General features: G+C 32.4%; 1 protein-coding gene and 1 pseudogene across 1 annotated transcript; one reads left to right on the plus strand and one right to left on the minus strand.

Annotated features, from left to right (window-relative positions):
• The first annotated feature begins 1104 nt into the window (after positions 1–1104).
• On the plus strand, positions 1105–4642 carry LOC115451091 (serine/threonine-protein kinase RIO1). The gene is given in 7 exon segments (XM_030179293.2): positions 1105–1319; positions 1615–1920; positions 1922–2050; positions 2052–2072; positions 2074–2766; positions 3711–3894; positions 4422–4642. Coding segments are annotated over 7 exon segments (1554 nt in total). The 5' UTR covers positions 1105–1256; the 3' UTR covers positions 4580–4642.
• A 2479-nt stretch (positions 4643–7121) lies between these two features.
• Positions 7122–14392, minus strand: LOC119193379 (annotated as a pseudogene).
• Positions 14393–14731: the final 339 nt, after the last annotated feature.

The following is a 14731-nucleotide window of genomic DNA, read 5'->3' on the forward strand; positions in this document are numbered from 1 at the left end:
GACATTGAATTGACTGATTGCTCAATCAAAACGCCCCTCAATAATTTGCCACGTTTATTCCATTAACCGTATACAGTTATACGCCACTGAATAATGGATATGCGCAGGAAAAATATTTTATTTGACCAGGAAATGTACGCTAAGCATTTGTCAGTTGGCAGTCCCAATAAAGAACGAAGGGTACATAGAAAATATATTGATAAATAAATGATGGGATCATCTCAACAATTTATTACCTAATTTAGAGTAGAAATATTTATTTATTTACAACGTTAATTATACACAATGAGATATACATTGTCTTACAATTCAAACAAAAATAGTTAAAACCTATATATCGGCTACAATTAATAGAGCCAATACACTACATAGTATTTCTTTAGTTACTTTACCCTTAATACTTATTTTTTTTATTATTTTACATAATCACTAAATTTTGCTTGCGGCACCTAAGTATTTGTAAAGGAATCCACTACATACTGTTAGTTTTAACAGCAGCATAACATGACAAAACTTTTGATTGATTTTTTATTTTGAAATCTTATCTTTCAAGGCGTGTATTATCAATTTTATATTATGTTTTTCAAGGTCTGTTTTATGAGCACGCAACAATTTTCTGCATAATTTGCAATATCTAAGCATTTCCTATTATAGCATTAACCCCTCTGGTGTATGAATTGAGATATCCAAGGATCACGCTGTAATGAAACGTTTTTTATGGAAATTAATTAAATTATCTATTAACAAGACGAAAATGGCGCACGTCCGATGGTAAGCGACGCAACCATCCATAAATAGCAGGCACCAACCAATACCATCCAGAAATTTAAATTACAAAGTATTGCATGGCAGTCCACTGCGCTCGTAATACTAAAATATGATTCTACGTGTAAACCTACGTCATAATATTGAATAGACAGTAGATACGTAATATAATACTTGGCCGCCACCATTGCCAGCCATGGAAAGCTTCAGACGAGACAGAGTGTTTTAGGCTACGGGCTACTTGATGCCGAATTTTCAGACTTGAACCACCATTTCTCTGGCAACACTATTTACTTGAGCTCAATAGACCAATTTTCAGAATCGTAACATAAAAAAACACTACCAAGTGACAAATTACATTTGACAATAAACTTCACAATCACAATCCACATGGATATTTTAGTGCAAAATAGATTTAGATAGTTAATTTAGAAATATTTTTAATATACGGAAGAGTTGTTGTAATATTTGAGCATAAATAATATATAAAAATGTCGGACGGACAGTTCAGTGATTATGAAGAAGATTTGTCAACTAAGGTTAAGTCAGTGAGAGTAAGTATTTTTTTGCTTACCAAACCTTATTTGTTTAATAATTATAATTTAGGCCATACATGTATTGCCAGTCAAGTTGATTACAGCCTATAATAGCTCTCATAATTTTAATTACCTACCTCGGGATGTTTAAAATTTAGATCTCTTTCACATTGTTTAATTTACTTTCACCTTAAATCAGTGCTTAACAAAACTTAAATCTATTATATTAATTGGATTTTACTAAGTAGTTATTTATACCCCAACATGGTATCAAAATATGTTTGATTATAAAATTAACACACATCAATATCAGTTTTCAGATGTGCCCCAAATAAAAAACTTGAGTACTGACGATGATGATGATTTTGATTCTGATGAGTACTTTCACGACTCAGATGATCCATCGCAAGGTGCACAGAAAAAACAGAATATCAACTCGCAAGCTCCATCCAACAAGGTGACCACATACCAACCAACAGAAAAGTTATTCAAGAAGTATGTGCATAAAATAAATGTTGATAAATATGAGCCTATGTCAAATAACACTGAGAAGTTTCTAGATCAAAATGACAGAAAAGTTATAAATGAAAGAATTAGAATAAAGGATAAACATGATCGGAGCCACAGCTGAGCAGGTTATGGACCCTCGGACGAAAATGATTTTATTCAAACTATTGAATAGAGGCATTATAAATGAAATAAATGGTTGCATATCTACTGGAAAAGAAGCCAATGTTTACCACGCCAGCGTCTAAAGATGGACGAGATTTAAGCTGTAAAGATATTTAAAACATCAATCTTAGTGTTTAAAGACAGAGATAAATACGTTTCAGGTGAATACAGATTCAGGAATGGGTATTGTAGATCTAATCCTCGTAAAATGGTTCGTACATGGGCTGAGAAGGAAATGAGGAATTTGGTGCGAATGTACAATGCAAAATTAAATGTACCCGAACCAATTATTTTAAGGAGTCATGTGTTAGTAATGACTTTTATGGGTGAGGGAGGCTGGCCTTCTCCGAAATTAAAAGATGTTGATATTTCTCAATCCACTGCCAGATCTTTATACCGAGACTGTATTACTATGATGTGGAAGATGTACAACATTTGTAAACTTGTTCACGCTGATTTGTCTGAATATAACATGTTGTATCACAAGGGGAATGTTGTTGTCATTGACGTCTCACAATCTGTTGAACATGACCATCCACATGCATTTGAGTTTTTAAGAAAAGATTGTACGAATATATCAGATTTCTTCAGAAAACGTGGTGTGGCTACACTGACTGTTAAGGAATTGTTTGATTTTATCACTGATGCGAGTATTAATGAGAACAATTTGGAAGAGTGCCTTGAGAAATTATCGGAGAAAGCAGCAGCTAGGAATTTCGAAGAAATGACGGCGCAAGAACAGGTTGAAGAAGAAGCTTTCAAGAATATTTACATTCCTAAGAGACTAACAGAGGTGATTCCTTTTTTTATTCTTATGTAGTATCTTATCATGCATAAGCACTTTTAATCAAGTTTAAATCAAGCATATAAATTGTGTTTGAAACACTGCTATTGAAAATAAATTTCCATTTAAATATTTTAAAAGAACTATCTACCACAACTCCAGTTTGGAAAAATATGTATAATAATATTCACCTCCACAATCTAAACTGTTTTAATTTAAATGTCATAATTGAAAAGTGTTATTATTAAATAACCATTCATGTGGGAAGTCTATTTATTACTAATTATTATTAAATATACTTTAGTGTTTAGGTTATAATAAGCCTAGCTTAAAAACTTACTATTGTAGCAGCCCCATCCATACATTCATTCATAGTATAGATCAAACTGCATTAATATAAGCTTGTCCTTTTCCCTAAATATTCTAAAGTTTTAAAACAAACCTAATGTAACCATACAAAAATAGCTAACTGAGAACTTACTACAATAAGTCTAAAGCTATACAGAATCATTTCAACATTGTGTTTCTAAATGAAGCCACAAATTTATTTCTTGAAAATTATACTTTACAATCACTTTAAAAACTGTAAGTTTCCAACAAAATAAATATTAAAAAGTAATTTTATTTTTTATGGCTTAAAACGACTACTACTACTCTAATATAATTTGCTGCAGCATTAACATCATAATGTACCTTCAGTCAAATACACTCAAACACATGCTATATTTTCATTAAACTAGAAAATTATCAGAAAAACATAACAGACATATTTAGTGAAAATGTTTATGTATGATTTTTGGCACAATATTAGCAGAGGTAAAGACAAAGTGGTTTCAATCCTTCACGTAATATCAAAATGATCCTGTATACTTCAGATAAATATTATAAACACTAATCATTATTGTTATTGCCTCTAGTACTATTATTTAATTTGTTTCTTCATAACTTTCTAGGTAATTAACTATGAACGAGACATAAAGAAGGCAAAAGAGGGTGATACAGACGACTTGGCATACAAAAAGATAGCTGGCTTCAAAGAGGATCTATCAGGCACTGTTGACAAACCTGAAATACTCCAAGAAGATGAGATATCAAGTGGCTCTGAAGATGGTTCTGATGATGATGATGAACAAGAAGGTATAAAATCATTTTTATTTATCAGCTCAATACACTTTCAAGTAGATATGTTGTAAGTAATCGCCTTAGTTTTTGTAACTGGTTGTACCTATATAACAAATCCTGGGGTCCAATCTCAGTTAAATATTTAGAAATTTAACAAAATATAAATAAGGAAATGTTTATGAATAAATTCAAGATAAAACTAAATTAACTTGGGACCTGTACATCATTTTGGTAAATTATCGTATTAAATAATACTAAAATAATATTCCTTGGCCCTGACAAATACCCTATAAGAAAAAAAATAAACATAGTGTCTCTTCCACTTCTCTTGAGAATGATACCATTGACTCATTTGTGATTTTTCCAATATCAATAGTCAATAAAAATTAAATCCAGCTCAAATTTAGAAATATTTTTGTAAACTATCGAATACTGGCGTAAGATTAAAGTAAACTTAGGATAAATCATTTTTCAAAATTCACGGCAAAATGTAAATCAATTTCAAAGTCAGAAGAATTAACACATTACTTATTCCTTTTAAGGTTCCAAATTCAAAAACTGTGCTCGACCACGTGACGAATCCCCAGACAGCAAGAAAGCCAGGAAAAAGGCTATCAAAGAAGAAAAAGCTGAAAAAAGAAAAACTAAAACTAAAAAACATGTAAAGAAACGCCGCGACAAAGGTTTCGGTCGAAAATAGAGCACTATATCAAGCGTATATAACCATGTATATAACACATAAATAAAACTATATTTGCTAAAAGTAGCTTTTTTTATAATAGTTTAAAGTTTTAACATAGATATAATGTAATTAAATACATACAAATCTTTTTGACAATGTAGGCATTGAAAAGGCACTTAAAAGTTTAAAAAAGAGGTCAATACAAAAATTAATATTTTCCCAGAATAAAAAGTAGCATTTAGCAGTCAAGAGTAACGTAGCTTCCTATTAGTAAAAAAAATCAAAATCGGTTAAGAAATTCCTTAGATTAGCGCGTTTAAACAAACACACTCTTATGCTCTATTTATTCATATAGATATTACAATATAATTTTAACGATCAGAAATAATTCAAAATTTTCTGCAAACAAAAAAACAACAGAATATTTAAAAATCTTATATTTCATGATAAATTACTAATTGTACAGAGGTATTGCCTTAATACGAACCCAATAACCAGAACCTATCAATTACATTGAGTAAATTGTTAACACTATGTAATATTTGTTATTTCATGGAGACTAATCTGACTTGGAAATGCTAGGCTTTATATAACATATATACACCCTTCCGGCCTCCCTTTTCGACATACCAAATTAAGGGATGGTAGGGGGTGATAAAAAAAACCCCGAAATATCTGAAAAATAGTTTAATTACCATGTCTGATATTGGCGTAAACATAAGGAATCATTAATAATACTTAATATCTATCACGGAACGAACCGTAGAATGGACCAATCAGATTAAAGTTTCTTCGTATTACTTATTTTGATTGGTTTATTTAAGGATCATTCTTCAGATAACTATTGGGATTTTTTATTATCATGAGCCGTAAATAAGCAGGGCCGGTGGTGAAGCGTTATTAAATTCCCATTTAGAACTTCGCCCATGATCAGTTTAGTGTCCATGATATAACTATAAGAATAGCAATTCAACACATATAAATAGCAGTATCTTTGGCTATTGTAAGAATATACAGATTTATTTGAGATTAAATACAAATATTTTCGAGATTAGATTCTACAAAAATATTATCAAACTGGATTGTATTGGCGTCAAAAGAAATCTTTTTGAGACATAACATAGTTATAAGTGCTGCAAAATGTATTAAATATCAAAGCCAAATTCTAAGACTTATGTAGGTATTATTAAATCATGGAATTCAACATCGATGTTGACATAACGATAATAACAATACATAAACAAGAAATACAGAACTATCTTAATGCTAAAGAAGGATCAGCACAGCCACAGCCATATCAAGCACAGATTCAAATAATAAAAATCTTGTGAAAACACCATCAAAAGTGGTTAAAAGTAATTTGTATACCTATATAAAATATGCCTATTAACAAGAATTGACGCTCAATTGGGTTATCTTGATATCTCGTTCTAACTCGCGCAGCGTAATTGTGGATGACGTCACTATTCAGATATTATATTGCTATTTTACATTTAACTTCTCTACAATATTTTAAAGGCATGGTTATGTTTCAGAGAACTTCGATATTTTATTACTTGATTTTGTATCGGAGGTTAGAGGTAAGATACCCTAATAAAATAAGTCAAGTTCCCTTTTACATCGTACATCTATACTATTATATAAAGCTGAAGAGTTTGTTTGTTTGTTTGTTTGAACGCGCTAATCTCAGGAACTACCGGTCCAAACCGAAAAATTCTTTTTACGTTGGATAGCCCTTTGTTCGTGGATCAAACTGAAAAAATATTTTTGCGTTGGATAGCCCGTTTATTCGTGGAGTGCTATAGGCTATATATCATCACGCTTTACCCAATAGGAGCGGGGCAGTAATGACTAATCTCAGGAACTACCGGTCCAAACTGAAAAAATATTTTTGCGTTGGATAGCCCTTTGTTCGTGGAGAGCTATAGGCTATATATCATCACGCTATATTCAATAGTAGCGGAGCAGTAATGGCTAATCTCAGGAACTACCGATTCGAACTGAAAAATATTTTTGTGTTGAATAGTCCTTTGTTTGTGGAGTGCTCAAAGTTATATATCATCACGCTATGACCAATAGGAGCGGAGCAGTAATGGCTAATCTCAGGAACTACCGGTTTCAACTGAAAAATTCGTTTTGTGTTGGATAGCCCTTTGTTTGTGGACCGCTATAAGCTATATATCATCACGCTATGACCAATAGGAGCGGAACAGTAATGGCTAATCTCAGGAACTACCGGTTTGAACTGAAAAAATCTTTTTGTGTTGGATAGCCCTTTGATCCTGGAGTGTTATAGGCTATATATCATCATGCTATGACCAATAGGAGCGGAGCAGTAATGAAACATGTTGCAAAAACGGGGAAAATTATGAGTTTTGAGAGCTTCCGTTGCCTGCGCTGCGTAAACGGTTAAAGTTATGCAACAATGATGTATGACGGGATTGTTTCACTTAAAAGTTCTAAATAATATAACAAAGTCCCCGCTGCATCTGTCTGCCTTAACGTGTTAAACTCCAAAACTACCTAACGTATTAAGATGAAATTTGGTATGGAGACAGTTTGAGACCCTGGGAAGAACATAGGCTCCCGGGAAACTACTATTTTTATAACGGAAAACTTTAGCCTGAAAAACTTTACAACGCGGGCGGAGCCGCGAGCAAAAGCTAGTCATAAATAATTATCAACTTTTAATTACTGAAATTACTTGTAAGTTAATATAACTAAGATATTTGTAGGAAGTACTTAATTACAAACGCATACTGGATTTCAAGGGAATAACACTTTGCACAAGTATACTATAGTACAGTACATTTGCATTAATATATATATAAATAATTATTTTCACTGTATTTCGAACTAAATGAGCGAAACGCGTAAATCATAAACATCCATACATTTTATACTTATCTTTTATAAAAATATCAGCCTTTCTTTACATCTACCATACCTGTATCACTTACAGCCGTTTCAAATAAACGATCCCAATCTTAGTCTTCAATCCGATTTCGAGAATGAACCAATCGAAATAATTCATTTGTAAGCATGTCAAAAATGACTTTTCTGATTGGTCCATTTTAAGATAGATCGTAAAAGCGATTGGGATCGTTTTTGGAAAATGACATTTAACGGTATATTTTAAAACTTACATATCAATATCACATGCCTTCTGTCATTTGTACTAACTCAATTATGTTATCACAATGCTTTCATCTTACACAGTAAAATGATAGCATTTTTTGGAAATTACGTCCCAATTTATTGCTCTACAGTACTATATGTAGTGGAGGCAAGAATCTGGGACTTACAAGATAAACTTAAGGCTCCTCCCCTGAGCAAACAGCCTTGCGCATTCGTTCCAAACATTTATACGGCGCACGAATTGCGGTAGGACTATGCAAAAAATCACGCATAATTTAAATAACAAGTGTAGGTCTTTTTGAAAATATTAAACTATCAAAATATTTCTTATTAATTGTTCTATCTAATATTGTTGATTACAGATTAAGGTTATGTGTACTTTAGGGGAAGATGAACAAAACCAACTTTTTTTCATTATTATGCTTATTAAATTAATGAAAAAATATCCGAATTATAAAAAAAAAATTAAACAACCAAAGATAACATATTGGAGAATTATGGTTCATTTTTTTGTATTATAATTTTAAATGCATAGATTATAAAAGTATGGATAGCGCGCCGTTTTGTTGGAGAAAGCGCCTTAACGTCTAATAGATCCAATACCATAATAGCAGCAAAATCACGTGGCAAACCGCCATCGAAGGCCAATATAACATAAAGATCTAAACACAAACAAAAGGCCTAATATCGATACAATTTCTATCCAAACCGAACTGGTATCGACGTCTAAATATTTTAGCAGAACGTCGGGTTTCGAGAAATGGCAATACATTTCGCGGCATTCTAGAGGTTGTCTGTTAAATCCGAACATAGTTAACACCATGGCGACAATCCCGCATCTGATAAACGATGTCTTCATCACCATGTTCATGAGGAAAGAGATTTCGTGCGCGAAGTCGAAACCATATACCCCGAGACCGAGGAACGGAGCGATCGCCGCTGGTCCGATGGCGCAACCGTTCTGAAACACAAAAAAAAATTATAAGTTATATGTATAAAGTACACATAAGTTAAACATAGGGTAAAGTGCATGCCTACCGAATATTACTTATAGTTATTTAGCTATCGCTAAAGACACATTAATTACTTATTAAATGAGTTTTATTTTATAATATCTTGCAATTTACAGCCGCATTCAATAAACGATTCTAAATTCAATCTTTAATCCGATTCCGAGAATGAATCAATCAAAATAACTCATTTGTAAGCATGTTAAAAAAAAGTTCTGATTGATCAACATTTAAAATAGATTCTAAAAAGCAATTAGGATTGTTTATTAAAATAGCGGGTGGTGATGAAGACCTGAACCCCGTTGAGCGCGACCATTAAAAACATTAAAATTAATAAGTAGCATTGAACTTTGTATTAATTATTTACCAAATAAATTATTTGACCTGTCAGTTCTAACCCTGTTAGCAATGAGCATAGCAACACCAGATATATATAAGATAAAAAATTGAAAAACTTCAATTATATAGATCTACAGACCATTTAAAAACAGGTAATCGCATGGAGCAAAAATAATGCTGATTTTTAATAAAAGCACTACGTTGATGCTATGCGTGCGTGTAATATTCTTTGGTTAAATTCGGATTGAAAATATTATGTTATTACATCATAGATCATTCTGCTTACACGTGCCGAAATTATGGCAATTCATTGATTATTGTGTATTGAAGGTAATGTGATAAAAAGCAACTTGATGATGAATACATGAAATGAGTTATTGATTAAGTTTTTTTTGTATGCAATTAAAGCTCTTTATTTAGGTTTATAGGTCATTTTACATTTTGTTTCGGTTTAATACGTAGTTGAAAGGTGTATTAATCAAGCCTAAAATTTAATATGACGAAATTTTAAAGGCAGAAATATCCAAATTATTAATTATTTTTACTTTTCTTTCAACTGCGAGAACTAATCACTAACTAGACGTGAATTTAAATTCTTTACTTGTCAATACTTGTTTAGTTACCCAGATTAAAGCCGAAACAAAATGTATGAAAATGGACCTTGAGCTACCACCTTAATAGCCTTGAAAATCCTCTTCTGATGTAATAATATGTTGAACTTTGAATCTCTTGTCGATTTCAAATGGCCTATGTAGTGTCATTTATTGTTTATTAATGCAAAACCAAGTGGGACTTATTTTTAAGAAATTTTCAACTTATTATTTGAGAAAAATAATAATTATTATATATCTATTTATTTACAATAAGTACCTATTTCCCAAATATTGTTGCAATATTAAAAAATATTGTTTCTGGTAAAATGCGTTCACCTGCTAAATATTTTACGATTTTTAAACTCGTTTGTACATCTAACCGTAAAACATTATAGAAGATTCTAGAAACGTTCAAAACTGAGATCGGTTTTTCGCACGATTAACAGCTAATTATAGTTAAGAAAAAAATATCGCGAGTTTTGAGTTTTGTTCAACCCCTTTTTGCTACGCATGTCATGATTTATAGTCCGAACTATAATCTACTGTCTAGTTTGGTATTTCCGTAAGAATTATGTAACTAAATTACAATGTTGATGAAGACATCCTCAAGGTATTCATGCCTTATAAAAACATTTTTGTAAGGCATGAATACCTTATTTGACTAATTGACCGGAGTCACACGCGACGAGTTATTTTAAAAGCTAACATTAGGTGCAAAATCTAGAATGGCTTGCAGATTATGTAAATTGTAATATCGAAAATAAATGTAAACCATTTTTTTTTTTTCATAATTTTGTACTATAAATATTTTCATACCAGCCATTTAATCCGAATAATTGAAACATTAGGCTAGAATATTGCAACCAAACTTTTTCGATTCTATTTTAACAAAACAGTTATTATTTCGATCTGAAAAATTTATGACATGGTATAATAATCATTTTTGATTATTCCATGGCTGGAAACACGATACTTAGATCTTCTCTAAATTATAAATAATTACGAAAACATTGAGAATTTGCATCGTTTTTTAAGTCTTGTTTATAGTACTTATACTAAGACTAAATCGCGATAAAAACTCTCGCGTCTTCACCTGCGTGAAAGTCTTTCCCGTTACAAAAGTCCTTAAAACAATGTACGACGGCAGCGCCATCTCTTTAAAACCAGATTCAGAAATTCTAATATTTCCTATGGGAGCAAATTAACGGGATAAAAAGTGGCTTATGTGTTAATCCAAAACATGGTCTACCTGTGTGACGAATTTCATTTAAATCTCAATACTAAAGCAAAATTCAACTGAGCTAACTAACAATAAGGGGTAACATTTGTAGCAGCGGACCGAATTTCATCAACTTCTCGATTTATAACTTCTTTCTTTTCAGATACCTAGTCACTTACGTATATGCTCAACTTTACAATAAGTTACAATGTTTTAACTCCTAAATTTTCTACTAATGGTTTAACAGTAAAACAAAAATCATAGTAGCTGAGCGGCGTTACAATAATTTCTAGAACATTCCTTACACTTTAAAAGAAAAATTATTACTTACCGTGACATTAAACATGGAACCAATTGCGAGTCCCATGCCTTCAGAAGCGAGGGACACGATGATCCCAACAAAGCAGAACACCACGAATCTTGATACATTAAAGGGGATGCCGGTCATGAAGTATACTATCGTGGAGAATAGTATGTTGAGAGTGACTTGCACTGGTAATTTTGATATGGTCAATGCTGCGTAGTAGGCCGTTAAACCATACCAGCAGTTAAAATGTTCCTTCTTAACTAATTTCACTTCTTGAGGATCTGGAAATTAATGGCAATATGTAATTGAGTACACGTTGATCTTCTGTGATAAGATTATTATTAGATTTTTTATATTTTCTAGAAATAAGAGATGTTTAAACTTTAGTACTTGTCTGATTGATTGTTAACTCAATGCAAAAGCTGTATTAATAGCATTATCATTATAAAATTTGATTACAGGTTAAAATATATTACTAGACCATAATTAAAAAATTATATAATATAATCTACACAAATAAGGCCAAAAGACTATTCGTTAAATACAAATAAAAATGTAATGAATTTAGACGTCATGGGTCTACAAAAACATTACAATGTTTTAAACCAGTTGTTATAAAACCAGAATATTTTATAGGATCCTTTTAGAAAGTGTTTTATAGATGTGCAGGAGATTTTTCCATTCATAACCTAAACTGTCAAATCCACTCAAGCACACGACTTAATAGAATATAAATAGTACGAAGCAGATACGGCTTCTAAGCTCATTCAAGGACTCCATACTACATGATAATTATTGATTTTATTTACATTATACTTGCGTAGCAGATACTATTGAATTTCCTAGACTGACAGCAACTACAATAACTAAAATAGTGTTTAATTTAAATATACTTACAGACTAACACGGGGATCATAATTTGAGTATAAGCGAAGAATATTACTAGACCGACGCACAACTTTAAATGGTTGAACATTTGAGCTCCATCATTGGCCATGTTGAAGAAACATATTCCGATAAGCCAAACCACATAGTATATGATGGGCTAATTGTAATCCAAAGACCTGACAACAACAAAAATACATTATACATCTTATTAATAAATAATAAGGTAGTGTCACCGAAGAAAGCCCGGTTCCTAAGAAGGCCTAGAATAACATACTTCAATTTTTATTAGTGCTTTTACTATAAAACTTTATAGTATGAAGAGATACGTTTGAATTTAATCAAAGGCATTTGATTGTTTCTATTTTCTTCTGAAACGAGTTTATGTTTTTTTTAAATACGTGGGCCTTTAAAGATTACATTTAATACATTTCTGTGAAATTTTGTTTCGAAATAGTGTAAACAATGACTGGTAAGCGTTTTGTATCAAAGTCGGCTAACAGGAAGACCACGGCATTATGTACCGTTTTCGACCCAGGAAACTACATAGTGCTAGTTGTTTATTAGGAAAGGCTTTACATGAGGATATAGCCACAGCCCACAAGCAACACTGAGTTTTATGATTTGTAAGCTCGCATCTTTATCCTCGATGAATAGGAGTGTAACCGTACTTATTTCCTATGTAATGATAGAGTTTGCGATATCCGGTATGAACGCTACAGAACAGCCTCGGGCAATTTTCGAATCTTAATTTTATTTACCGTCCATTAAACTCTGAACTTATTTGTTGTTAGGCGGCACACCGTTCTAGAATTTCAATTAATTATCATTAAGAGGGATATCCTAATCAAACCGGACGTGGCCGCGATTACAAGACTTCCTTCCGGATTCTTATATTTTACTTTAATTAATAACTAACCTTGTCGATTCCTCGATATTTGTAGTAACATTCTCTTCAATAAAACTAAAAACTGTTGACAGTTGGTCGTCGCGTATGCTAAGGAATCCGACGACTTCTGCACCTTCATCCACGTCATTGATGAGTCCATGCGGGACAGTTGACTTGACAGCGAACTGACGGAGGTACTTGGGTTGTTATACTGCTGTACTTTGTAAGTGCAGTTTTCATTTGTCAGCATTATCTCTGTCTCTTGTGTGTCACCATCAGTTTGATAGCACAGTTTCAATTCCATATGATTAACAGGTTCTGCACTCGAATGCTCTAATTTGGCTGACTTGTACAATTTTCCGTGTTGGATTTCTTGTGATAGTAGTTTTATGTTTTCTAGGTTCTCGGTGATTTCTATAACTAAAAAGTGGAATGTTCGACATTCAATAATTGAAATTATTGCATTTGAACACTTTTAAAGATATGATAACGTGCATAGGTAAGTTTGCAATGTTATCTGAAAAGGACAAGGGTACAAATAATGCATACATGCTCCTTTAAGTTTTAATACGTTCGGTTAGGTGGGAAGGAACGGAATTACCATTCCGAAAACAAATAATTCTGAACAAAACTGTATATTCAGGTTGATTTATAGGAGCTGATGCAATTGGTGCTTATATACTTACTGAAGTCAGCTGGATTGTGATGTCTTGGACAAGGCAAGCCGACACTTTGTAGGTAGGGTACCATGGCAGCGGTGTCGCCTTGATAAATGCAGTAGCCATCAGCGATGACATATAACTGGAACAACCATAGAAACTAACTACAAAGTACTCGAGATATTTTTTACAAAGAGAAAAAAAATATAGTCGAATTGAGAAACTCCTCCTTTTTTGAAGTCGATTAAAAAGCAATGTAGTCATTTGATAGCATTTGTTTATATTTTTGGTATAATAAAGTAAATTAACTTGAGCTTCAACTTATTTAAAATGAGAAACATAATATAAAAGTAATTCCGTTTTCGCCACAGTTTTCTACCCGAAAATAAAATTCTTATGTCAACCTTAGGGGGCGTCCATAAATTACGTGAGATGTCTAAGGGGGGGTGGTGGTTGAGTCAAATCTAATTTTACGTTAGAGATTAAATCTTAAGCATGTACAATATCGATTAAATGGACCAAAATAGTCCATATTGTACATGCTTAAGATTTAATCTTAAAATCGTAATATGATTAAGATCATTCACTAATCCGTTCGAAAGAAAATAATTTCATTCATACTCCGACGTTATACATCTACTGACTGTCAAACCACCATACTTGTTTTATACCAAGTAGCTCAATTATTCTGAATTTACGATATGTGATGATTTAAAGAAAAGATGCTGAAGCACATGCGGTATTTACTTTGCATATCACAAGAGCTGCAGAGCACAGGCGAGCAGCCCACATTGCACCAGCTAAGCACGCGCCTATTTTCCACAAAGTGTCACCCCCACGAATTGTCACAAGACGATCTAATGAGTTACCGTGCGCAAGCGCCAACGCCTTAGAGTGACTAAATCAGAACGAAGTTGAAGGAGCAGATGATTTTACTGAAAATCATATGGACATGTTAGTTCCAATAGTCTCTCTTGAGACCGCGCATGATTCTCCATGGACTGAATTAGAGTAGGTAGATATTCTTTTTTTAATCGCAGTAGTAACGATATAAGTATTCTATTGTTAATTTTTTATTACACGTATAAATCTCAGCAATATTGATTACTAGTCTGAGCTAGTCGCAAATAA

Source organism: Manduca sexta, unplaced genomic scaffold (genome assembly GCF_014839805.1).
Source record: "Manduca sexta isolate Smith_Timp_Sample1 unplaced genomic scaffold, JHU_Msex_v1.0 HiC_scaffold_46, whole genome shotgun sequence".
Classification (NCBI taxonomy): Eukaryota; Metazoa; Arthropoda; class Insecta; order Lepidoptera; family Sphingidae; genus Manduca; species Manduca sexta.